At 33.4% G+C, this 27,242-nt stretch overlaps 3 protein-coding genes across 4 annotated transcripts; 1 reads left to right on the top strand and 2 right to left on the bottom strand.

The window, feature by feature from the left end:
• Nucleotides 1-1,899: 1,899 nt before the first annotated feature.
• On the top strand, nt 1,900-3,692 carry rxfp3.3b (relaxin family peptide receptor 3.3b). Its single transcript, XM_073832070.1, has one exon. The coding sequence runs from the start codon at nt 2,011-2,013 to the stop codon at nt 3,235-3,237; it is 1,227 nt and encodes a 408-aa protein (XP_073688171.1). The 5' UTR covers nt 1,900-2,010; the 3' UTR covers nt 3,238-3,692.
• A 1,397-nt stretch (nt 3,693-5,089) lies between these two features.
• LOC141301962 (calmodulin-like protein 4) lies at nt 5,090-17,060 on the bottom strand. 2 transcript variants are annotated; one of them, XM_073832164.1, is made up of 5 exons: nt 16,744-17,060; nt 16,628-16,658; nt 12,116-12,256; nt 9,773-9,961; nt 5,090-5,635 (listed from the first exon to the last, which is right to left on the bottom strand). In XM_073832164.1, the coding sequence occupies exons 1-5, from the start codon at nt 16,744-16,746 to the stop codon at nt 5,535-5,537; spliced, it is 465 nt and encodes a 154-aa protein (XP_073688265.1). In that variant the 5' UTR covers nt 16,747-17,060; the 3' UTR covers nt 5,090-5,534. The 2 variants fall into 2 exon arrangements, with proteins under 2 accessions (XP_073688265.1, XP_073688264.1); XM_073832163.1 differs by having other exon boundaries at nt 16,628-17,060.
• Nucleotides 17,061-18,994: 1,934 nt separating this feature from the next.
• On the bottom strand, nt 18,995-27,236 carry cln6b (CLN6 transmembrane ER protein b). The gene is made up of 6 exons (XM_073832256.1): nt 27,126-27,236; nt 25,616-25,714; nt 22,125-22,313; nt 21,415-21,470; nt 21,066-21,188; nt 18,995-19,494 (listed from the first exon to the last, which is right to left on the bottom strand). The coding sequence occupies exons 1-6, from the start codon at nt 27,189-27,191 to the stop codon at nt 19,209-19,211; spliced, it is 819 nt and encodes a 272-aa protein (XP_073688357.1). The 5' UTR covers nt 27,192-27,236; the 3' UTR covers nt 18,995-19,208.
• Nucleotides 27,237-27,242: the final 6 nt, after the last annotated feature.

A 27,242-nucleotide genomic window follows, 5' to 3' on the forward strand; every position in this document is an offset into this window, starting at 1 on the left:
CATTACTTCAGTCTTCAGTGTCACATGATCCTTCAGAAATCATTCTAATATGCTGACTTGCTGTTCAAGAAACATTTATTTTTTATTACTATCAATATTTAAAACAGCTGAATATTTTTTTCAAGATATTTTAATTAATAGAAAGACCCTAAGATCAGTATTTATTTGTAATAAAAAGCTTTTGTAACATTATACATTATTTAAAAGCCTGGAGTCATTTTTGTGGTAAAGCAATTATAGAAATGAATGCTTTTATTACTTTGATTTAGCAAGGATACTTTAAATTGATCAAAAGTGATGATAAAGACATTTATAATGTTACAAAAGATTTCTATTTCAGATAAATGCTGTTCTTCTGAACTTTCTACTCATCAAAGAAACCTGACAAATTATACTCAGCTGTACTCAGCAATAATAATAAATGTTTTTGAGCAGCAAATCAGCATATTAGAATGATTTATGAAGCATTACGTGACACTAAAGACTGGAGTAACGATGCTGAAAATTCAGCTTTGAAATCACAGGAATAAATTACATTTTAAAATATATTCACATAGAAAACAGCTATTTTAAATAGTAAAACTATTTGGATCGAATAAATGCAGGCTTGTTGGGCAGAAGAGACTTCTTTTAAAAACATTAAACATTTTGACTGGTATTGTATATTTTTAAAATTATTATTATTATTATTTTTTTTTTCCCTTGGTCTTCCATAATTATGTGGTACATGTTTGGAGGTGTGACCAATATAATTAGCTATTTTAATATACAAATGTAATCTTCCTAAAATTTTAGCTGAATCTATTCCACAATAAATAACTTTTTTGTCATATATAATATGTATGAATATAATTACATACTCATTTATTTATTTATTTTCCTGTCCTTCCTAATTCTGATACAAAATTTGTGGGTGTGGTCATAATTATATGAATTTTAAATATGAAGGAACTATGACATAAGCAGATGTAAACCATTTTGTATTATTTATTTCCATATTAATATTGGATCACATATTTTAATTCCCATGCATTTATTTAACTATTTAATTTTCTCTCTCATTTTAGAGCCTATACCCAAGTCAATTTACTTATTTCATTATTTGTTTCCATTGTTTTTGGTCCTGCATTTTTCTGGGATACAAAATGTGTAGGTTTGGCCAATTTGTTTAACATTTAATAAATGATTTAGTCTAAAAGGTTTTACATACACCTTGTATGAGTCCATTCTGCAACCTCTTTATTTATTTATTTGTGTTTTTGAAATTAATGAATAGAATAATTAACATTTGTGACCCTGGACCACAAAACCAGTCTTAAATAGCATGGGTGTATTTGTAGCAATAGCCAAAAATACATTGATTTTTCTTTCATGCCAAAAATCAATAGGATATTAAGTAAAGATTAAGTTCCATGAAGTTTCCTATACAGTAAATATATCAAAACTTACTTTTTGATTAGTAATATGCATTGCTAAGAAATTCATTTGGACAACTTCAAAAGGCGATTTTCTCAATATTTAGATTTTTTTTTTGCACCCTCAGATTCCAGATTTCCAAATACTGTCCTAACCTAACAAACCATACATCAATGGAAAGCTTATTTATTCAGCTTTCAGCTGATGTATAAATATCATTTTTTTTTTAATTGACCCTTATGCCTGGTTTTGTGGTCCAGGGTCACATTTGATCAATTACTAATACAGTATAATGTGTGAGACACACGTTTTCTAAGCACAGCACTAGAATATAATGCAATGTAAAGAAAGTCAAACCTGGTTTCGCTGGTCGAGAAGAAAAAGCGCCTACGCGTGACTCCGCCCCCGAGGGCGGAGCATCAGGTGGCGCAGGTTTCATAAAGCCCAGCGCGGAGCATCCGCACCAGCAGCGGCGGCGGCACCGTGAGTAGCTCCGTTATGGCGCGGGAGTCTCCAGCCTCATCGCTGTGTGTGAAAGAGGCGCAAACTCCTCACCCGCTCTCGTAGTGTTTCCTCCCGCGAGTCAGCCAGGTGATGCAAGCCCTCCACAGACCCGGGCTGCACCGGGCACCTGACGCCGAGCTGTGGCTGGACAGGATGGCAGACCTCCAGAACCAGAGCTCCGCGAACGGCTCCGGGTCCGAGCTGAGCCGCTTCAGCAACCTGGAGGACATCGACTTGGCCGCGGACGGCACGCTGGAGCTGCGCGTCATGATCTCCATCGTGTACTCGGTGGTGTGCGCGGTGGGTCTGGTGGGGAACCTGCTGGTTTTCTTTCTCATGAAAGTCCGGCAGGGGAGGAAGAAGTCCACGATCAACTACTTTATCATGAACCTGGCGGTCACGGACTTCCAGTTTGTCCTCACGCTGCCCTTCTGGGCTGTGGACACGGCGCTTGATTTCACTTGGCCCTTCGGGCATGTCATGTGCAAGGTGGTGGTCACGGTGACTGTGATGAACGTGTACGCGAGCGTGTTCTTCCTCACCGCCATGAGCGTGACGCGCTACTGGTCCGTGGCGTCCGCGCTCAAGGACCGAACGCGCAACAAGCGCTGCTCCGTGAAGCTGGTCAGCGCGCTCCTGTGGCTCCTGGCCACCGTGGCGTCGGTTCCTACGGCGATCTTCTCCACGGTGAGCTCGATCAGCGGCGTCAAGCTGTGCCTGCTGCGCTTTCCCAATGGCCAGCACTGGCACGCGCTCTATCACCTGCAGAAGATCCTGGTGGCGTTCGTGTTTCCGATGCTCATCACCGTCGTGTGCTACTTGCTCCTGTTGCGCCTCATTCGCTTGCGGAGCATGAACAACAACCTCCCCAAGCGCAGATCCCGAGTCACCAAATCCGTCACGATCGTGGTCTTGTCCTTCTTCATATGCTGGCTCCCCAACCACGCCATCACCTTCTGGGGAGTCCTGGTCAAGTTTAACGTTATCCACTGGGACAAAGTGTACTACACGCTCCACACGTACGTGTTCCCGGTCACCATTTGCCTGGCGCACTCGAACAGCTGCCTGAATCCGGTCTTGTATTGCCTCATGCGCAGGGAGTTCAGGAAAATGCTGAAGGACTTCTTCTGGAGAATTTCCTCGCCCGCGATTGCCAACAGCTGTCAGATCCGTCCGTTCTCAGGCACCGTGAAAGAGCGCGACGACAGCCAGGCGGTGATTCCTCTGAACGTGATGGAGACCGAGGAGTACAGATTGTCGGTGGTGAACGGGCAAACCGACGCGTTGCCGTCCACGGACTGCGCCATTAGGAGGTAGACGCGCAAAGCCGTGCGTAAAAGCGCGCTGTTTACTTGAGTTGCAGTACTGGAGGATAAAAGGACCTTTTTGAAAACACAACCCCTTTTTTATTCTACTTCTATCAAGTGACGTTTCGAGATGTTGCATCCTTAAACGTTCGTGCCAAATTGTCTTTTGCAAACCATGCGTCCGCTGCAAGCCGCCGTGCTTTTGAACGCTTCTGTCTACATTTCTGAATTTCTGAGTGGTTTTATTCCGTGTTAACGTGTGCGTTGAAGCAGACCTGGATGTACAGAGTATCGAAATCTAATATTGGGCTTAAGCTGCAAAGCCATTTTTATTTTTAGCAATAGTTTCCACGTTTACTCTTGTTTGAAGGAAATACTGTTGCATTAAAACTTACAAGTTGTTTATACATATAATTATCATAATAAAAATATATGATATAATACCAGTATTGTGACCCTGGATCACAAAACTGAATAAATAAGCTTTCCATTGATGGAAATGAAAATATGGTTTGTTATGAAAGAATAATATTTGGAAATCTGGAATCTAAATATAAAGAAAATTGCCTTTAAAGTTCTTAGCAATGCATATTACTTATTAAAAAAATTAGTTTCAATATATTTATGGTAGGAAATTTACAAAATATCTTCATGGAACATGATCTTTACTTAATATCCTAATGGTTTTTGGCATAAAAGAAAAAATTATAATTTTGACCCATGCAATGTATTTTTGGCTATTGCTACAAATATACCACCTTAAGTTTTGTGGTCCAGGGTCATAAATATTATTGCATTGAAAAATAATAAGCTAGAAAAAAAAAGTATATATATATATATGCATCTTAATAATTGCATAAAGATGCCACAAATATATTTAATAAATATATTAGAGAAATATATTAAAAATAAAGGTGCTTCATTATGCCATAGAAGAACCTTTTTTGTCTAAATAGTTCCTTAAAGAACCTGTAACATCCAAAGAACCTTTCTGTTTCTCAAAATGTTCCTTGTGGTGAAAGAAGGTTCTTCAGATTATAAAAAGATAAAGATATGGTTCTTCAAAGAACCTTTGACTGAATGGTTCTTTGTGGAACTAAAAATGGTTCTTCTATGGCATTGCTGTGAAGAACCTTTTAAAGCACCTTTATTTTTAAGAGTGTAGTTAATCTATAGAAATCTCTCTCTCTCTCTATATATATAATACTAAGATTTATTTATATATGTTTCAGCTACGAACCCCATCAACCCCAGGTTTTGTTGCATTAAAAAAATCTTTAATGCTCATACTGTAAATGCAATTTTTAAAGCAGCAAGTTGAAATTGCTACATTATTCATAGCTGGTTTCCGACCTTCTTTATGTTGTTTGAATCTATTGCCTGGAAATTCTGAAATAATTAAAATGTATTGCTCATTTGAAGTGTAATAAAGCTGTGTGGATGACCTCAACCATGTGAAGGTGGTGGTCCGAAAGGAAATGAATGTAAACAGTGTTACTATGTTGTCCATTTGAAGGGCATAATAAAGTCCTGTCTTATCATAGCAATGTTTGTTTTCCTCACAAACACAATTACAAAGTTAACTTTTACTGTTATTCCATCTAATTAACATTTAACAGCAGGTCTGTGGTTTAAGGAGTAAATCTACCTCAACAGCTTTACTTCAGTTTATTATCTCAACGCAGACACATAAAGCCGTGCAAACAATAACACGACAACAGGGGAATTTATGGGCTTTATGATCCAAAGACGGTTTGGTTCACAAAACAACAGAGTTGCTTTCAGTTCGTGCTTTTTATAGGTTCTAATACATTGTTTAAACATGTTTTTACTCAGAAGGAGGAGCGGTGGGCATTTGGTCATCCACGTGTACACACATTTATTGTTTTTAAACAAGAAGTTGAGCGAAGTCGTCATTTAACAATTGATTTCTGAGAAATGTTATTCATTACACTATCTGTGTAAAATGATATTCTCTCTATAAACACAAGAGGGCACTGCCATCACAATTTTAAAAACAAAACCCATAATCTGAAAACTTCACTACAAAACAGTTTGAAAGTTTAAACCAAATTTAAACCAAACTAATCAACCTTTAGGTACAATAAAAAATAAAAAAAACACAAACATCTGGTGACTTCGAAAACAATCCCACGGTTGTTAGTTAATGATTAAAATAGTTTGGCAGGTGGTTTATCAGTTAAATATGGTCATGCTTGCATAGTTATTTCATTTTTCGCTGTTTTAGGAAGATTTAGAGGCTGTAATACCCATAGTTTTCACCTGGAATGTCATTCTGCTACTGATTTATTGCAGCTCTGAAGTCAGAAATGTCACCATCCTTGCAAAACCATCGTCGTTAATTTGTCCGTCACACGCCACGCCAGCTTTACTCAGCAGCTCATCCACTGTAACACAAACATTAACAACATTATTATTTCATTAAATTCATTCATTAACAATACAATGAGGAATAAGGCAAAAACAAAGGCATTTCTATGCTGATGGACTGCAGATGTTTCTAACATGCTGCATTTGACATCAAAAGTTGGAATTTGCAACTTTGAGATTTTGGGCTATTTTTCTTCCACAGCACGTCTTATTTCAGACAAGCATAAAGAAAACATCTACAAAACACATTTAAATGTTTAGTGTATTGCACTTAAGCTATTTGTGTCTGTAGACTTCGATTACAATGCCTATTTTTAAAGGCTGTTTTTTTTTTTCTCCACTTCAGCAGCACTTACATACACCAAAAATTACAGTTTTATTCCTTTCTATATTCTGAAGTTTTTTACAGAAGGGTTTGTTCATATATAATTGCTTGATATTTATTTTTCTAACACTTTATCTATTTGCGTCTGTAGATTTAGTAAAAAAAAGCATTTTTTTTAAAGATAACTTTCTCAAAATGAGTTTGTTTCTCCATTTAAGCAGCACTTACATACACCAAAACTTACAGCTTTATTCCTTTCTATATTCTGAAGGTTTTTACTGAAGGGTTTGTTCATATATAATCGCCTGATATTTATTTTATTACACTTTATCTATTTGCATCTGTAGGTTTCATTTACAATGCCTATTTTTATAGGCTGTTTTTTCAAAATGATTTTATTTCTTAACTTCAGCAGCACTTACATACGCCAATATTTACAGTTTTATTCCTTTCTATATTGTGAAGGCTTTTACTGAAGGGTTTCTCTATATATAATTGCCTGATATTTATTTTATTACATTTTATCTATTTGTGTCTGTGCCTATTTTTAAAGGCTGTTTTCTTAAAATTAGTTTTTTCTCCACTTCAGCACCTCTTACATACACCAAAATTTACAGTTTTATTCCTTTCTATATTCTGAAGGCTTTTACTGAAGGGTTTGTTCATATATAATTGCCTGATATTTATTTTATTACACTTTATCTATTTGCGTCTGTAGGTTTAGTTAAAAATGCATATTTTTAAAGTAAATTTTCTCAAAATTAGTTTTTTTCCACTTCAGCAGCACTTACATACACCAACATTTACAGTTTTATTGCTTTCTATATTCTGAAGTTTTTTACAGAAGGGTTTGTTCATATATAATTGCTTGATATTTATTTTATAACACTTTATCTATTTGCGTCTGTAGATCTAGTAAAAAAAGCATTTTTTTTACGATAACTTTCTCAAAATGAGTTTGTTTCTCCATTTAAGCACCACTTACATACACCAAAACTTACAGCTTTATTCCTTTCTATATTGTGAAGGTTTTTACTGAAGGGTTTGTTCATATATAATTGCTTAATATTTATTTTATAACACTTTATCTATTTGCATCTGTAGATTTAGTAAAAAAAGCATTTTTTTTAAGATAACTTTCTCAAAATGAGTTTGTTTCTCAATTTAAGCACCTCTTACATACACCAAAACTTACAGTTTTATTCCTTTCTATATTCTGAAGTTTTTTACAGAAGGGTTTGTTCATATATAATTGCTTGATATTTATTTTATAACACTTTATCTATTTGCGTCCGTAGATTTAGTAAAAAAAAAAAAAAAAAGGCATTTTTTTTAAGATAACTTTCTCAAAATGAGTTTGTTTCTCCATTTAAGCACCACTTACATACACCAAAACTTACAGCTTTATTCCTTTCTATATTCTGAAGGTTTTTACTGAAGGGTTTGTTCATATATAATTGCTTGATATTTATTTTATAACACTTTTTCTATTTGCGTCTGTAGATTTAGTAAAAAAAAGCATTTTTTTTAAAGATAACTTTCTCAAAATGAGTTTGTTTCTCCATTTAAGCACCTCTTACATACACCAAAACTTAGTTTTATTCCTTTCTATATTCTGAAGTTTTTTACAGAAGGGTTTGTTCATATATAATTGCTTGATATTTATTTTATAACACTTTATCTATTTGCGTCTGTAGATTTAGTAAAAAAAAAGCATTTTTTTAAGATAACTTTCTCAAAATGAGTTTGTTTCTCCATTTAAGCACCTCTTACATACACCAAAACTTACAGTTTTATTCCTTTCTATATTCTGAAGTTTTTTACAGAAGGGTTTGTTCATATATAATTGCTTGATTTTTATTTTATTACACTTTATCTATTTGCATCTGTAGATTTAGTTAAAAATGCATTTTTTAAAAGATAACTTTCTCAAAATGAGTTTGTTTCTCCATTTAAGCACCTCTTACATACACCAAAACTTAGTTTTATTCCTTTCTATATTCTGAAGTTTTTTACAGAAGGGTTTGTTCATATATAATTGCTTGATTTTTATTTTATTACACTTTATCTATTTGCATCTGTAGATTTAGTTAAAAATGCATTTTTTAAAAGATAACTTTCTCAAAATGAGTTTGTTTCTCCATTTAAGCAGCACTTACATACACCAAAACTTACAGCTTTATTCCTTTCTATATTCTGAAGGTTTTTACTGAAGGGTTTGTTCATATATAATCGCCTGATATTTATTTTATTACACTTTATCTATTTGCATCTGTAGGTTTCATTTACAATGCCTATTTTTATAGGCTGTTTTTTCAAAATGATTTTATTTCTTAACTTCAGCAGCACTTACATACGCCAATATTTACAGTTTTATTCCTTTCTATATTGTGAAGGCTTTTACTGAAGGGTTTCTCTATATATAATTGCCTGATATTTATTTTATTACATTTTATCTATTTGTGTCTGTGCCTATTTTTAAAGGCTGTTTTCTTAAAATTAGTTTTTTCTCCACTTCAGCACCTCTTACATACACCAAAATTTACAGTTTTATTCCTTTCTATATTCTGAAGGCTTTTACTGAAGGGTTTGTTCATATATAATTGCCTGATATTTATTTTATTACACTTTATCTATTTGCGTCTGTAGGTTTAGTTAAAAATGCATATTTTTAAAGTAAATTTTCTCAAAATTAGTTTTTTTCCACTTCAGCAGCACTTACATACACCAACATTTACAGTTTTATTGCTTTCTATATTCTGAAGGTTTTTATAGAAGGGTTTATTCATGTATTATTTGTCTACATTTTTATAGCACTTTATCCATTTAAAATGCGTACCTTTAGTCTGTTTTCTCAAAATGAGTTTGTTTCTCCACTTCAGCAGCACTTACATTCACCAAATCTTACTGCTTTATTTCTTTCTACATTCTGAAGGTTTTTACTGAAGGGTTTGTTCATATATAATTGCCTGATGTTTATTTTATTATACTTTATCTATTTGTGTCTGTAGGTTTCATTAAAAAAATCATATTTTTAAAGGCAGTTTTTTAAATTAGTTTTTTTCTCCACTTCAGCAGCACTTACATACACCAAAATTTTACAGTTTTATTCCTTTCTATATTCTGAAGGTTTTTACAGAAGGGTTTGTTCATATATAATTCGCCTGATATTTATTTTATTACACTTTATCTATTTGCGTCTGTAGATTTAGTTAAAAACACATTTTTTTAAAAGGTAAATTTCTCAAAATGAGTTTGTTTCTCCACTTCAACAGCACTAAAATGTCTGAACGTTTTTATAGAGAGGCTTGTTCACATATCATTCGCATTGAATTATATATCATTTTATTTCTAAAAAGGTGGTGAATTTAATTTTTCTGTCTGTCGACAGTATTTTCTGATTTATGGAAGGATAAAAAAAGATATTGAAAATTCCCACTACAAAAACATTTAACTCTAATATGTCAACAAAATAAAACAAGAATTTTCAACCTGGCTTCAACCAATATTCATATTTATTTTTTGGAAATGTACGCAAATTATAGCATATTGAATAAATATGGTGATATCTTTTAATTTACCCTTTCATGAATTAGTCAAAGTTCCTATTTCACATGACATTAAAAGACTTTTGAGACTTTGCTGATAGTCAAAAACCTTTGCAATGTTTGCAATTCTGTTTTGTTTACTTATAGATAACAGTTGTTGTTTTAAGTCAGAGACATAAAGTAGGAATATCCCACATCTGGCTTAGAATGCCACGCCGCGCAATGCATTGTGGGTAATGTAGTTCTACCTTTCCTGTGCACTTTGTCTGAATCAAATTTACCTTCCTGATCTGTGAGTTGCTCTCCAAAGCCTGTCAGTCTGGCCCTGAACTCAGACGCTGTGATAAAGCCTCGTTTCCTCGTGTCTATCAACCTCACGGCCTGCAGGATCTCGGTCCGCGGGTTCTCCTGCTGGATCTGCGTGTGCATCACGCTGAGAAACGTGGAGAAGTCCAACTCGTCGCTCTTATCTGGGACAGGCAGAGTGAAAGCGCTTTGCCAAAAAGCTTCAAAAACAGAAGTCGTTTGATCACGTCTGACAGGCTGAGAGTTATATTTATTGCGGAGGGTTTAAATATAGTACATTTCATCACATTTGTCAAGCAAGGCTTTATTTCATCAGCAGCACCACCTGTGATGTCAGTTCAAATGACACTTCCTTCAATTAAAAACATTGTGAATGTATAGCGTAGGACTTTCAGTGCTCTGTTTTTCTTCCAGAAGACTCTATAAACCATGTTTCTGCGTTCACTGACCTTATCTGGATGTCCCGGGGACTGAGGTTTGCGATTGTTATTGTTGAGTTTCATTCATGTACTCCTACAGATTTCAAGTTTATTTATCTTAATAGGCAAAATTTACACTGTTGACTTTACCTGGGGCTTGGAAGTTTAGGAGGACATATACTGTATGCGATAACCTAACATTGACGTGAGTCATTTGTTTGGATGTTCAACTACTTCCAGTATCTCAGTTTAATGTTCAGAGCCACTGAAGTTGAGCTGCGTGACTCAAGAACTCAAGAACTAAAAATCCCATTCATTTTCTCCACAGGGGAATTGATTTTTAATGATAATTAATTTTTTTTTAACTATTATAAATGCATTTTATATTTGCAGATTTAAATTTTAGTTTAATGTGCTTTTTAAATAGTTTTTTTCTTTTTAAATATTACTAATTAGTTCAGTTTATTTTTAATTCTGTTTTAGTTTTAGTTTAGTTTTTATTTCCAGTTAGTAATTTTAGTGGTTCTAACTTAAACTTATTTCCTGAAGAATTTATTTTTTCAATGATAACTTTAAATGTGCATTTTTTTATAGGGCTTTTTACAATATTAATTGTTTCAAAGCAGCTGCACATTAATAAAACAGGAAAACGACAGTTTTAATGCTTCAAAACTCAACATTTATGAAACAAATTCAACTTCTATTATGCAGAAGCTTTATAGCAGTTATTTCCATATTATTTATATACTATTATAGTTATTAATATTTTAAATTAGCTTTTATTTTTATATTTTAAGAATTATTTAAATTTTAGCTTGATTCTTTTTTTTTTTTTTTTTTTGTTCTTTTTAAATGTTACTAATCAGGTTTAGTTTATTTTTAATTACGTTTTAGTTTAGTTTTTATTTTTCAGTTATTATCCAGTAATTCCAGAGGAACTAAATTTCAATGATAACTTTAAAATGTACATTTTTATTGCCCTTATATAATATAATATAATATAATATAATATAATATAATATAATATAATATAATATAATATAATATCTTATATAATATAATATGGATTGTTATTTAAGTTTAGTTTACTTTTAATTTTAGTTTTAGTTTAGTTTTTATTTCCAGTTAGTAATTTTAGGGCCTATTTTTAATAGTATTATTTTTAGTTAACAATAACACTGCTCTACAGAAGAAAAGTCATAATACAAACTCAGTTCATTGTCGATTTTGCAAAGTTCAATTATAAAACAAGTTCAATTCAGCTATAAGTGGAATATTTCATGATTACCTTTCTAACAATGACAGGTATTGAACTGCATTGAACTGAACTTTAAATCAAGACCTATTGTGAGCTATTAAGTTGTTAATCGATGGTATACAGTTCTGTTAACTTGTTTTTAATGTTAGAAAAGTTCGAGAAAAACTACATTACCCATGAATCTACAGAGAAATCTCCACCAATCAGAAAATCTTAACAAACAAATTGCCAAAAGATCCAAATGGAAATGTTGTAAATCTGTTTGTGCATACAGGCATATTTAGTTCTAAATATACAACATTGTTTCTATAAACATCTTTAAACTAATAGTTTACATATATCTATTGGTATTATTTTGATTATGTAATTTGCAATAAATGGGATTGTAGTTCATTCCATCATTTTTTTCTAATTTTCATAATTTTTGCTTCAAATCAAAGTTTGTAATATCGTGTTTCACCTCATCTTAGGTTAGTTTGGTTAATGGATTGTGACTCTTTAACAAAACTTCAGGTTGCTGAAAAAGTCGGCAGGAAAAGTTGAGTCTGGGGGCGGGGCTATCCATTTGACTGACAGATAAGGAGCAGAACAGGAGGTGTTCAGGAAAACAGTGTTCATTTCAACAGATATAGATACTATACCGATTTTATGGCTCAACAAGTGTCTGTCAAGCTCTTGCAGAGTCGGACAGCGTCCCAGAGATCTCATGACCGTCAGCAGATCTTCCGCCTTCATTTTACCCCTGCGCTTCTGGTCGTACAGCGAAAAACACTCTTTATACTCTGAAAGAAGATGGAGACGTATTACTATGCACAGAAAGTAGTATGCAAACATCTGAAACACAACACCTTAATTTAACTTTGAAGTAAAACCACAACACATAAGTTTGAAATGCATCCAGATGACAGATAAAACATGCTTTTTGTTTGATAAGGATTGGATACAGTTTGGCAAAGAATCTCTTTAATCCCAAATGAAGGATTTGTTCTGGCATAAACTGAGACAACCTGTGTAAGAGGGAATCAAGATTACGGCATTATCAACGACAGCAGGTGGACAAATGAATCAAAGCCCAGACGTACTGGAGCGTTTAAGATTTCCTTGCATTTCTTTAGTGTATATCTTTATGTTTACGATGTGAATCGAGCATCATTGTCTTGTTTTTTAATTCGCATATTTTGTACCCATCTGAGCCCCATGTTTTGTTCTTTCTCTGTGCTTCTGCATGAAAGGATCTGCGTGTGTTTATCCAAGAGTAATCTGTCAGTTCAAGTCCAGTGACCATCAACAAACTCCACTTTGTTTCATTGAAAGAATACAATCTATTGAATGAGCTTCAGTATCAGTGCAACATACAATTGTTGTATGTGGGTGAATGACGGATAAGGATTTCAAATGTGGAAAAAAATAAAACAGGCAAAAAATTTAAATGTTAGTACTTTCTATACTTATTACAGTGTTGTGTATGTAATGCAATGATATTTACACATTTCAAGAATGTAATTAACCATTTTTTTTGATGAATCAGATCTTTTTCCTCATGAAAATGTCATTCCTGGGTAACGTAATAAATTTTAAAATTAATTACATTTCTATCATTGTTGGCATATACAAATGTACTTATCTCCATATTTGGAGCTCAACAAACAATTAGTGCTCAGAAAACTACATTTTAATCACAATTAATATAATCAATTTGGGATTTCATATAGGCACAGGCTCATTTTGGGCTGCTGCTAATTCAAAATTCAGAACCAAATAAAGAAAAAAACTGGAAAATGTTTAAAAATGTTTTCCAATAAAGTAAATAAGACTTGTTTTATCATTAACTCAACAAAAAGCTGAATTGTGTTATCTAACACAGAAATATGGGTTAAATGAATTGCCCGTGTCATTGTTAGCCAGAATGACATACTGTTAGACGGAATGACATTCTGCAATATTTTTCAGGATTACCATAAGAACCATCATCAGTATAATTTTTCTTTCCAACACTCAAATTTGAAACTAAGTAAGATACACTTGACAGTTGCAAAACTCAGTTTTTAATGATTTAAAAAAAGTACAACAGGCTTTTTGGGAACTGGTCTTGATTTGTAGTAGCTACACACAATAATAATAATAATAATAATAATGAGTATTAGATGCAGGTTGTAATCACACCAATTTCATTACAATCGTATTTTCTAAATATTACAGTAAATCTGTAAAATTATAATGCTTCATAAACAATGGCCAGGGGTATAGTGTATGATGTGTAATAACACATTACACCGCTAAAACATTTAGGCTTATTACAAATGAGTGTGAACCTATTTTGATTAATATTTCAAGTTTGCTTGTTACTGACACATTATTGTTCCACTGAATCATCACCCTAATACCTTGCTCTCTTTTTTCCAAGATACTCAGCCCTAGCTTCTGCATCTGTGTTTATTCTGGCTCTGAACCGTCTCTGCCTCTCTTTATTAGACAGAGGCATCTGGAAGAACAGAATTGACCTTAAAACACCAGAAGCTATACAAAAGTTTTAAAATGGGTAACACTTTATAATAACGGCACGCTATTAATCATTAGTTAAACATTAGTAAACAGTTAATTCATCATTTATAAAGCATTAAAAGACATTAATAAGCAGTTTATAAATACAGCTATAAATGCTTTATTCTTGATTTAAAAGCATATCTATAATGTGTTTAATAATTGTATTTCCATACTTTAATTTCATACTTGTAGGTAGGCTTATAAATCAAGCATTAAAGGGATAGTTCACCCAAAAAGGAAAATTTGATGTTTATCTGCTTACCCCCAGGTCATCCAAGATATAGGTGACTTTGTTTCTTCAGAAAAACACAAACTAAGATTTTTAACGAAAACGGTGCAGTCTGCCAGCCTTATCATAGACGTGGTTGGGCACCAGACCTTTAAAAGTAAACAAAAAACATGCACAGACAAATCCAAATTACACCCTGCGGCTCGTGACGATACATCGATGTCCTAAGACACGAAATTATCGTTTTTTGTGAGAAACTGAACAGTATTTATATCATTTTTTACCTTTGATACACAGCAACATCCATCTGTCCTGTGCACGAGTTTGGCATCAGTCACGTCACATGTGCACGCGCTCTTTGTAGAATACGCAAACGCCGGAAGTGATCTTTCGCATGTATACGACACTCATTTTTTACACAGTGCACACAGACTGTGGGTATAGTGGCTATTCAAAATGGTAATTATTGCGCTTATCCCGATTGTTCAAACTGATTTAAAGCTAAAAGATTACGTTTGCTTGCGCAAACTCATCCGGGACTTTTCACTGATGTCCCCTTCCGGCGTTTGCGTATTCTACGACAGAGCGCGTGCTCATGTGACGTGACTGATGTCAAACTTGTGCTCATGACAAATGGACCTGGCTGTGTATCAAAGGTAAAAAATGATATAAATACTGTTCAGTTTCTCGCAAAAAACGATCGTTTCGTGTCTTAAGACATCAATGCGTCATCACGAGCCGCAGGGTGTAATTTGGATTTGTCTGTGCATGTTTTTGTTTAGGTTTGGTGCCCATCCACATCCATGATCAGGCTGGCAGACTGCACCGGATTTCATTAAAAATCTTCGTTTGTGTTTTTCTGAGGAAACAAAGTAACCTACATCTTGGATGCATTGGGGGTAAGCAGATAAACATCAAATTTTCATTTTTGGGTGAACTATCCCTTTAAGAATTTATAGCTGCATTTTAAATCGTAAATTTATTAATGAATTAACTGTTTAATGATGCTTAAATAATGATTAATAACGTGTAGTTATTATAAAGTATTACCAAATGTGGATATATTAATAATAATGATTACATTATTCATGATTTGACCATTAACATTACAAAAGTTCAATTCAATGATAATTAAATGTGAATCATATGAAATCAAGATGAATGACAGCAAAAATACGGCAAAAAACATACAATTATGTAAATAATGTTAATGTTAATAATATAACTTTAATAACTATACCTAAAAGTTTACAAATGTTAATTAAAAACTAGATTGTTATGCCTATGTCATTCAGGATAACGGATGACATGTCCTGGCTAACAGAGTTTTTTTGTTATCCAAGAATGACATGTTGTTATCCAGGAATGACAAAACAAATATTTTTCTTTATAATCAGGCACTAATTTAACCACCTATGGAAAACTACAACTTAGCCATCATCGCTTTAAGGTAATCTTTTAGATCAAATAGATAGTTTTTTCATATAAAAACATTATAAATAGTTTGTCAGTGTTATCCAAAAGGACACATGATATTGCTACAAAGTGCATCAGTGACCGAAAAGGTCAAAATATCAACATTTTAAGAGACGCTTACTCACCTTTGCACTTGTTCTGGTGCTCCTTCAGGGTCTTCTTTTTGATACAATATTATGTCACATGACATACCACAATGCATTACGGTCTAAAATGGTCATTGGTGTCTGTTATCCAGGAATGACATTACAGAAATCACAATTTGGGGACAAAAGTCTTTCTGTCATTAAAATGTAATTAAGCTCAGTATTATAACCATATTTGCAGGTATCGTTTAAAACATCAATACAATTATGCCCAAGTAGATTTTAAATATTTTAATTTTTATTATTTACATTTTTATTGTATTTTTGTACTCAGATTTTAAGCCGGGACAGTTACCCGGAATGACGTTTTGGGACTTTTGAGCTCAATAGTTCCTTAAAGATTAATTATTTATAATGAATTCTCACAAGAGTAATTAAAGAGGGGAAAGTTGAGTCATTTAATGAAATGCATTTAAAAATGTATACATTTTTAATATTATGAATATGCTTTGGACACCAGAATTGACATGCCACGTCATTGACCCATGTATATAATAACTTCCAACATTTATATAATGTTTAACAGGGGTAAATAAATACAAATATAATTAAACTTTCATTCCTATATAGACTATATATTTAAATCCTCACAAACTAAACTCAAGGTCTAGTAGCCATTTTTTGACAGCTGTAATAAGTGGCTCAATCTCTACATGTTTTTGACTTGTGTTATCGACATAAACCTGAATTTATCTAACTAATCAGATAAAAACAATCACAGAGTGTCTGTATGAAATAGATTTAATAAACCTGCTTACCGTTGATTTGATCTTGACTCAGGAATTTCGCCTGCAATGACATAAGTATACACATTAAGTAAATGACATCTTTGTTTACATGGAAATAATATGGAAAGAACAGAGGCTAAACTAACCATATCCACACGCAAACCAGCTCTAAACTACAGTAAATCAGACATTGGGCTGAATACGTTGTCAGCTGTTTGTAATGAGGCTAACTTTAATTCCTGAAGGCGGCGCTCGACGGCACAGAAAGCCGAATGAAATCAACATTTTAATTGTGTGCTAAAAACTTAGAATCGTTTGAAAGTATCACATAGAATGTATATTATCGAATTCAATCGCTTTATAAGGATTTTAAAAAACATTTCTGCAATTTTAATCACAAACTTGATGCGACTAACCAGATTTGCCGCTGAGAAAAGAAACGGGAGTCACGTGACAGCGGCGTCTACGTTGAGCCGCGGTTTTTATGCCTGAATGACCCTGAGAAACTGTAATAAACACTGAATATTTAAAATATACAGTGAAAAGATACAATAGTAGTATTGTTAATATAGACCTTTTATGTCTGTCCAAGTAGAGACGGTGATGAGCCTTGCCCATTTTACCAGTGACAGTAGGCTATACATCATGTCAAAAGTATTCAGACACCAGATAAAATTAGTACTATTTGTTTTCTAGTGGATGCAGGACAGTATAGTTAATTTATACTTTAATTTAAGTGAGGATAGCAAAATAAAGGTAAACTGTGACATATTATACATACAATTTCTTCATAGCATACAGTGGACTATACCAGTGATTGATTTAAAAGAAAATTGGGATCAAAATTATTCAGACACTTTGACCTAAGCATGTTTTGCTTAAGTGTATTTCATTGCTAATGCCACTTTTTTACACCACAAGCTATACGAAATTAAGCATTGCTTGGTAATTTGTCAAAAAAAAAGTATTCATAGTTGTGTAATATTGCCATACTGACAGTTGTCTGAATTTTTGGTTGATTGTAATCCATTACATACCTTTCTCTCGAAGTTATCTGACATTATCAAGATGAATTTGTTCTGACACAGCTTAACTCTTGAGTTCTTGACACATTGTATTACCATTTTCTAAACTATAGTGAACAAACTGTGATAATGTGGGACATTTCGAAGGTAAAATCTTGAAAAAGAAATTATTTTCTTTAATTCATTATTATTTAATTCATTCTTAATTCATGTACATTATATTAATTAAAAAAAAAGAGTTTGAGGGAAGACTTGAGGGATGAATAGGGTAAAATTATTAAATATCACTATATATCCCCAGTTGATTAATCACAGTTCAGTAAACGTTGTTCTGTATTACACACTTTCAGATATTTTTTTTTCTGAAAGCTTAATTAAATATGCAGTAATTAGCAAACATTTTTAGGTTTTTACGGTTTAGGAATAAAATGTATAAAATCAGGTGAAAGACATATAAACAAACCCCTTTATAAAAATTTCAGAATATAGATAGCAATAAAACTGCTAAGTTTGGTGTAAGTGCTCCAAACAATAGTCAAAAATACATTGTATGGGTCAAAAATATAGATTTTTTTTTAGTGCCAAAAATCATTAGGATATTAAGATCATGTTCCATGAAGACATTTTGTAAATTTTCTACCGTAAATATATATCAAAACAGAATTTTTGATTAGTAATATGCATAGCTAAGAACTTCATTTGGACAATTTTATAGGCGATTTTGTCAGTATTTTGATTTTTAAATAGTTGTATCTCGGACAAATCAACGAGAAGCTTATTTATTCAGCTTTCAGATTATGTATAAATCTCAATTTTTTTTTTATTTTTAAATTGACCCTTATGAAAACTTCGAAAACTACAGACACAAATAGATAAAGTGTAATAACATAAAAAATAAGTGTTATGAAAGGAGCTCAAATCTTAAAACTGACTTGTGCATGAAAAAACAAAGTTTTTGGCTGTCTTGCCTTAAATTTTATACACTATAGAAAAAATGTAAAACGCGTCTTTAGAAGGAAAAAAATAATGTAGGCCTAATTATTTTACACAAAAATGAAAAATCTTCACACAATGAGGTAGAACATACATGGTTCCTAAAATGAAGAAATGTATATCAAAAATTAAACAGAATAGAATAGAACATATTGCATGACGTGGGCTGGTGCACTCTTAAAAATAAAGTTGCTTCACGATGCCATAGACGAACCTTTTTTGTCTAAATGGTTCCCTTTCTGTTTCACAAAAGGTTCTTTGTGGCAAAAGACGGTTCTTCAGATTATAAACAGGCAAGAAAGAGATGGTTCTTCAAAGAACCTTTGACTGAATGGTTCTTTGTGGAGCTAAAAATGGTTCTTCTATGGCATCTCTTAAAGAACCTTTTAAAGCACCTTTATTTTTTAAGAGTGTAGAAATGGACTCTTTGCACAGTCATAACACAAAACACTCTGTGCACAACTTTTTTGCAGAAATTCGTAGCATGCATGCTGTGCATAAAGTCCATTTTTGAAGGTGCAACATGACAGAGTTTTTAAGTTGCAATGCAAGTCTTATGAAAAAAAAAATAGTGGGTGATTTGGACTGTAGGTTCAGTCTGTGGCCACCATGTGCTTGTCTCTGAGATGCAGTGTGTAAATGGCCCACGGCTCTGGTATATACATCACTCCAGGATATTTTCTCCTTAACACTTTGTCGTTCCACAAACAGGCGACCCAGATGGTCACTAACACGAGCGATAGCGAAAAACTGTAGAGCAGGAAGAGTCCATTACCGTCGGGTAGAAAACCTTTGCGCTTCTGGTGCACAACTGTAGCCGTCATGGCAAAAAAAGTAAAAATAAACAGGATAAAAATTTGTCCTTCTGTCACAAGATACCTGTGGAGTAGACAACAGTTCATATATTTTAGTATGTTTTAGTTTAGATTGCATAAGCACCTTTATTTGGAGTAAGAAGTGTTTATTCCTTATTAAATGTGACTATTTATTGAACACTTGTGTGTTTTTATCATATTGCAGCAACAAGCCATGAGAGTCTGTGCAATACAGTGATTTTACCACAGTTACCCATGGTAAAAATACTAACAAACTATCTCAAAAGGCGTATTGCTTTAAATACATTGCTTTACTTAATGGCAAGACACTACAGGCAAACTGCAATTGTATTCCTTTCTATATTCTGAAGGTTTTTTAAATGTTCTAAAAACATTTTTTTTTTCTGGTTATGTTAAAGGAGCATACAGTTTAATCATTTTGAAAGCAAAATGGAAATGTTACTTTTGAATAAACAAATAAAAACAAGAAGAAACATTTTAAAAACAGGGTTCCAGGACTTTCAAGGACATTTCAAGCACTAACTTTTTGATTTTCAAGGACTTTAATATGAAATCTCACTTATCAAACAATGTCTTATCATTCAAATTCTACAAAAGACAAACAGATAAATAAAAATATACTAATAAAAATGGCAAAAACAAAAAAGATTTGCGAACCCACTCCAAAGCACCAATCTAAATCAAATGATTCGCGATCCAGGCTCTGAACTTCCGATCTGAATCAAATGACTTGCAAACCCACTCCTTTTAGAGGCTTTTACATTTGCCAAAAATAGAGCTTTTTATATTAAAAACAAACAAGCAAGCCCTGCCCAGATTTAAAAAGTAACGCAAAACGTACTTTCCATAAAAAGTAATGTTATTAGTTACTTTTTTAGGCAGTAACTCGATATTGTAATGGATTACTTTTAAAAGTAACTTTCCCCAACACTGTTTATTATTGTAGTTTTGCATCATAATTTAAGTTGCATTTCACTATTTTTAATTTTGAAATGAATTAATGCATGTTCACATTTATTCTAGAACTAAAGTAACATCATACTCCTGATTTCACTCAACATGGAGACAGGAGAGCTTTCAGCCAATAAATAGAAGAAAAAAAAAAGAATCTGTCGTTACTTATTTGAAAAAGTAACTCGGATATTTTTCTTGTAAATCAAAAAGTAATGCATTATTTTACTAGTTGAAAAAGTAATCTGATTACGTACTTGTAATGCATTAAAGGCCAGATATCTTTGAACGAACATTCGATTAACATTTGCCTGAAAGTTGTGAGAATGTTCTCTGTTAGATGGTATGGCGATATCTATAAATGTTTCATCCTATTCACCTGTGGTGTCTTGCCTTAATCAATCATCAGAAATGCCCGTGTCAGATGGCACACTAATGTAAACACACCCTGGAAACAACATTAACGTGTGACACTGGAGCTCACGGGGGTTTCCTCATTCCCGCGCCACAACACATGATATGGCCGCTGTTCTTTCTTTAAGGGCTGACCTTATAAATAATTCTGATCTGGGATGGAGAGCTGAGTTTTGTTGAGGTGAATCATGAAGAGCATCTGGCTCCCGATGGACGGGTCAAACACTAATGTAACGGGGATAAACTGACCAGTAGTAAAGGCCACTAGGACCTAGGAGAAGCCACGCGGAGGTGGGCATCGTCTTCTCTGCTTTGACTATAGTGAAACAGCCAGTGAAATACAGGAACAGGACGAGGAATAGAGGAATATACCTGTAAAAACATATGTGGAAAAGTGATTGTTAGACACCTTATGCTGAAATAAACCATTTTGTACAAGAGAATGAATTCAAATGGATTGATAAAATTATAAGCTGCACATTAAAGCTTAAACCCTCTTGTGACAAGGATGTTTCTATGATTTTCAAATTAATTGGTAAGAAGTAAACCAGCACTGAAATGAAAGAGCTGATTGTGGGCAGAATATTTCTCAGCTTACCACATGCAATGACCCAGACTTTCATCATAATACTGCAGCAGCTCAAATGAGTCAATCTGTCAGAAAACACATTATACAATTTACAAAAAAAAAAAAAAGATTTATACAGTCAGAATACTTGAATATCATTTGCTCACCACAAATCTGAAACAACTGAACCTATTAAAATATATTTAAAATGTCATTATGTAACTAAATTAAATGACAACATTCTTGAAACTGCTCTTGAAACTGGTGTTGCCATTTGTGACCCTGGACCACAAAACCAGTCATAAGGTTAAATTTTACAAAACTGAGATGTATATATAATATGAAAGCTCAGTAAATAAGCTTTCTATTGATGTATGGTTTGTTAGGATTGGACAATATTTGGCCGAGATACATCTATTTGAAAATCTGGAATCTGAGGGTGCAAAAAAATCAAAATACTGAGAAAATCACCTTTAAAGTTGTCCAAATTAGGTTCTTAGCAATGCATATTACTAATCAAAAATTACATTTTGATACATTTACAGTAGGAATTTTACAAAAAATCTTCATAGAACATGATCTTTACTTAATTTCCTAATGATTTTTGGCATAAAAGAAAAATCAATAATTTTGACCCATGCAATGTATTTTTGGTTGTTGCTACAAATATACCCCAGCGACTTAAGACTGGTTTTGTGCTCAAGGGTCACATTTGAGAGACTCTTTGTGGTCTGTTTTACCAGAGTTTTTGGTCTGAGGTTCTTCATGATGGGGTTTTCTCTGAGGCTCAGGTGCAGCTGGTATCCGCTGAGCAGGAGCCGGTGGTTGATGGACTCTCCCACCAGGTGTATGCTGGCGCCCATCACAAACGTGATGATGCACAGGTAGACGGCGGAGCGAGGCAATGTCTTCGGGCTTCGCTCTATGAGCTGGAACAGAACATTGCATGAGATCAAATATAGCAAAAACACCAAAGACGTAGAATTTAGTAGGGATGCTAGGGACCAATATCAAGTGACTACTAGAGCGGGTTCACAAATCTTTTGATTCAGATTGGAACTTTGGTGCCAGTTCACAAATCATTTAATTTACATTGGAATTTCGCATGTTGCAAATCATTTGATTTAGACCGGAAATTCAAAGTACGGATCGCGGATAATTTGATTCAGATCGGAACTTCGCATGTTGCAAATCTTTTGATTCAGATTGGAACTTTGGTGCTGGTTCACAAATCATTTAATTTACAATGGAATTTCGCATGTTGCAAATCATTTGATTTAGACCGGAAATTCAGAGTGCGGATCGCGGATAATTTGATTCAGATCGGAATTTCGCATGTTGCAAATCTTTTGATTCAGATCGGAACTTTGGTGCTGGTTCATGAATCATTTGATTCAGATCGGAACTTTGGTGCCAGTTCACAAATCATTTAATTTACAATGGAATTTCGCATGTTGCAAATCATTTGATTTAGACCGGAAATTCAGAGCGCGGATCGCGGATAATTTGATTCAGATCGGAACTTCGCATGTTGCAAATCTTTTGATTCAGATCGGAACTTTGGTGCCAGTTCACAAATCATTTAATTTACAATGGAATTTCGCATGTTGCAAATCATTTGATTTAGACCGGAAATTCAGAGTGCGGATCGCGGATAATTTGATTCAGATCGGAATTTCGCATGTTGCAAATCTTTTGATTCAGATCGGAACTTTGGTGCTGGTTCATGAATCATTTGATTCAGATCGGAACTTTGGTGCCAGTTCACAAATCATTTAATTTACAATGGAATTTCGCATGTTGCAAATCATTTGATTTAGACCGGAAATTCAGAGCGCGGATCGCGGATAATTTGATTCAGATCGGAACTTCGCATGTTGCAAATCTTTTGATTCAGATCGGAACTTTGGTGCCAGTTCACAAATCATTTAATTTACAATGGAATTTCGCATGTTGCAAATCATTTGATTTAGACCGGAACTTCAGAGCGCGGATCGCGAATAATTTGATTCAGATCGGAAACTTCGCATGTTGCAAATCTTTTGATTCAGATTGGAACTTTGGTGCTGGTTCATGAATCATTTGATTCAGATCGGAACTTTGGTGCCAGTTCACAAATCATTTAATTTACAATGGAATTTCGCATGTTGCAAATCATTTGATTTAGACCGGAAATTCAGAGTGCGGATCGCGGATAATTTGATTCAGATCGGAACTTCGCATGTTGCAAATCTTTTGATTCAGATCGGAACTTTGGTGCCAGTTCACAAATCATTTAATTTACAATGGAATTTCGCATGTTGCAAATCATTTGATTTAGACCGGAACTTCAGAGCGCGGATCGCGAATAATTTGATTCAGATCGGAAACTTCGCATGTTGCAAATCTTTTGATTCAGATTGGAACTTTGGTGCTGGTTCATGAATCATTTGGTTCAGATCAGAAGTTTGCGTGACGCGAATCATTGGGTTAAGATCGGAACTTCAGTGCTGGTTCATGAATCATTTGATTCAGATTGGAAGTTTGCATGTTGTGAATCATTTTTGATTTAGTTCAGAACTTCGCGCGTCGCAAATTTTTTGGTTCAGATCAGAACTTTGCATGTTGTGAATCATTTGATTTAAATCGGAACTTCGGTGCCAGTTTATGAATCTTTTGGTTTAGATCAGAACTGTGCGTGTCCTGAATCATTTAATTCCCAAATTATTTCACATATTGAATGATTCGCGATGCATGATCCAAGTCCCCATCTGAAATGATGGTTTACAAATCATTATTTAGATCTTGACTTTAACGTGTGGATTCCAAATAATTGAAAACGGGAATTCAGTGAGGGTTTGCGAATCATTTGATTCAGATCGGAACTTCGGAGCATGAATCACGAATCATTTGATTCAGATCAGAACTTAAGAACGAGTTTGTGAATCTTTTGATTCAGATCAGAAAACTTCATAGCAGATTCACAAATTATTTTGCGTATTGAATTATTCGTGAACCACGATCCAAGTCCCCATCTGAAACGTTGCTTTGCGAATCATTATTTAGATCGGGATCACAAATTATTTGATTTAGATTAGGAATTTGGTGAGACGAATTCGCGAATTATTTGATTCAGATCGGGAATTTGGTGTGAATTTGCCAATTATTTAATTCAGATTAAGAATTATGGTTAATTTTCGTAAGTGATGTGTTGCCAGGTTAACAAACAAATAAATAAATGGAATGAATTCATGAATGTACACCAAAAGAGGCCACGTGGGATGAAAATAGAGAAGCATTTTTCTTTAGGATTAAACAAGTTTCGGATAGTTTCCATATATACGTGTCTAGATCAGATTTAGAGACAGATTTTTAAGTATGAACTCAAATTGAAATATAGCTAGCAAGAACCACAAATTAAGTTATATTTTCCTATATTCTCTTAAAAGTAGTCAAACAATCATTTTTAAATGGAAAGAAAGGTCACGTATAAAATAAGATTGGATAAACATTTAAAAAATCTGACATTGGCAAAACAAGTGAATCACATCTTTCTCAGAAGAGTGACAAAAACAGCAACTCACTTTAATGTAGGATTTATATAATAAATACATCCAGAAAATTTTTGTGTGAAATTTGGATTGACTTGTCATTTCCAGTGTGAAGTATAGCCGTGTCAAAAAACACAAATTGGATTAACCATACACTTTGCATATTGCATACTATTTGACTTACACACTGTAAAAATAGCAGATGCTCACAAACTGAGAAAGCATTTCTTGAACAGTTTTATATCATAACAGATTTCTGGATGCATGCAGCACATTCCATCAATCATGCAAACCGCAGTTCTTCGAGACACAGAAAAATCTTCAATTCGTCCAAGAAGACAAAGCACTGCAGAGACGTCTGCCAGATATTTTCTCAGATGCAAAGGTCGGAGTTGTTCATTTCCAACAGGTTTGGGGCAATGCGTCATTTCACCGACATGTAGCGGTTCAGGTCATAAATATCACCTCCTTCTGAGCTTATTTTGCTGTGTGAGCTTTAATAAACCGTCTGAGCCTCACATCGACAAATATGACACTGACAAAGCGTCCAACCTTACCGAAAGCAGTGCCAAAAACAACAGCCATCCATCCTGGAAGTGCAATGCATCTTGGTCCAGCACATTGCAATTTCCAAAGGGGTGGGGCTTGGTGAAGGGGTGGAGCCTATAAATTGGTGATCTGCTTCACAATAATGAACTCACCTTGAGCAGCAGGAAGGGTGTGGTGATGTTGTACAGCATGTGGAAATAGTCACAAGCACTGGGTTTGTTCAAAGAAAACCACTCTAAAGGACAAAAGATCTAGAAAAAAGCAAGAGGAAAAGGAAACTTTGGTGATTTTTAGATGCTTTATAGCTGAAATAAAACATATACCCCGGTTTAAGCCTAATCCTAGACTAAAATGTAAATCTGAGCTGTTTCAACTGACAGAAACTTGCACTGACTGATCTTAAAATATATCAGTGCCTTTGCTTTGTCTCAGGATGCACATCGGTAATGTTTTTTTCTAAGCAAGTTTATAAAAAGTTACTTAAATGTCCTAATTAAACTATGGCCTAATCCTGGTTTATTCTAAGCCCTGTCTGTGAAACCGGGCCTTTGTGCACAAGAGAAGTAACAACAACTACGATGTACACTATCAGTCAAAAGTTTTTGAACAGTGAGATTTTTAATGTTTTTTTAAAGAAGTCTCATCTGCTCACCGAGCCTGCATTTATTTGATTCAAAGTACAGCAAAAGCAGTAAAATTCTGAAATATTTTTACTATTTGAAATAACTGTTTTCTATTTGAATATATTTTTAAATGTAATTTATTTCTGTGATCAAAGCTACATTATACAAGTTGATAAAATGTAATAAATTAAGTTATTTAAGTTAATTAAGTTAAACTAAGTTAAACTAAGTTAAACTTAACATTTTTAGGTGTTACCAATTTAAGTATTTTTTTAAGTTGAAGTTGAAGTTTTAAGTTGATCCAACTGATCCAACCTTTTACAGTGTATATGCAAATACAGGTGTAAATATAAAAATATTTTTGCAAATGTGCAAGCAGTGCAAAAATATATATATTTTAAAGTAAAAATAAAGTAAAAATGCTGTAAAAACTTGTTAATTGGTAATTATATATATATATATATATATATATATATATATTCTGTATACATACAATTTACATTATTAATTTTAAAGAGAAAATGTACATTTTATATATATATATTTTTTTAAACATGCACTTTTTTACCAATATATTAATAAATTATGTAAAGAGTATAGTGGTATAAAAATTATTTTACACAATTATAATATATAATTTTCACTGAAATAATTATATTTTAGAACACATTTTCTTTATAATGACTGGCAATTTTTCTACATTTACCTGCATGGAAAAAAAAAGTAAATAAATAAATAAAAGGATTCAAATAAAAAAAGAAATATAACTATAAATGAATATAAATTACAATTTTATAATAAACTAATTAATTAAAATACTATTTACAAATGGTCATATAAAAAATATATATAATTTATAAACAAAAAAATAAATACAATTATCTCAATTACACAAAAATTGTCATGAAGTGTTGCCAAATAATACATGTTTATGTATTTTTTTAAATGCAAAGGCTTTGATTAGTTTCAGAATTCAGACTATTAAATAAATTTATATTTAATATTTAATAAAATGATATTTTGCAGTTATTTTTGATACCATGACTAAAGGCCTGCCGAAGTCCAGCAGCCAGTTCTGGACGGTGAAGCAACACCAGAGGTCCATGTGGAACTGAGCTTTCCTCCGACAGGAGTCTGTCTCCCTCGAGCCGTGTCT

Source organism: Garra rufa, chromosome 25 (genome assembly GCF_049309525.1).
Source record: "Garra rufa chromosome 25, GarRuf1.0, whole genome shotgun sequence".
NCBI lineage: Eukaryota > Metazoa > Chordata > Actinopteri > Cypriniformes > Cyprinidae > Garra > Garra rufa.

Bases quoted from the DNA above. Each gene is read 5' to 3' on its own strand.
- rxfp3.3b (XM_073832070.1), top strand. From the start codon at position 2,011: ATGCAAGCCCTCCACAGACCCGGGCTGCACCGGGCACCTGACGCCGAG.
- LOC141301962 (XM_073832163.1), bottom strand. From the start codon at position 16,682: ATGTGTATACTTATGTCATTGCAGGCGAAATTCCTGAGTCAAGATCAA. The intron at 12,257-16,627 runs GTAAGCAGGTTT...ATCTTCTTTCAG, and splicing joins GAGTCAAGATCAAATCAACG to AGTATAAAGAGTGTTTTTCG. The intron at 5,636-9,772 runs GTAAATTTGATT...TTTGTGTTACAG, and splicing joins GCAACTCACAGATCAGGAAG to TGGATGAGCTGCTGAGTAAA.
- cln6b (XM_073832256.1), bottom strand. From the start codon at position 27,191: ATGGACCTCTGGTGTTGCTTCACCGTCCAGAACTGGCTGCTGGACTTC. The intron at 25,715-27,125 runs GTATCAAAAATA...GCTTTTTTCTAG, and splicing joins TCGGCAGGCCTTTAGTCATG to ATCTTTTGTCCTTTAGAGTG. The intron at 22,314-25,615 runs GTGAGTTCATTA...GTTCTGTTCCAG, and splicing joins CACCCTTCCTGCTGCTCAAG to CTCATAGAGCGAAGCCCGAA.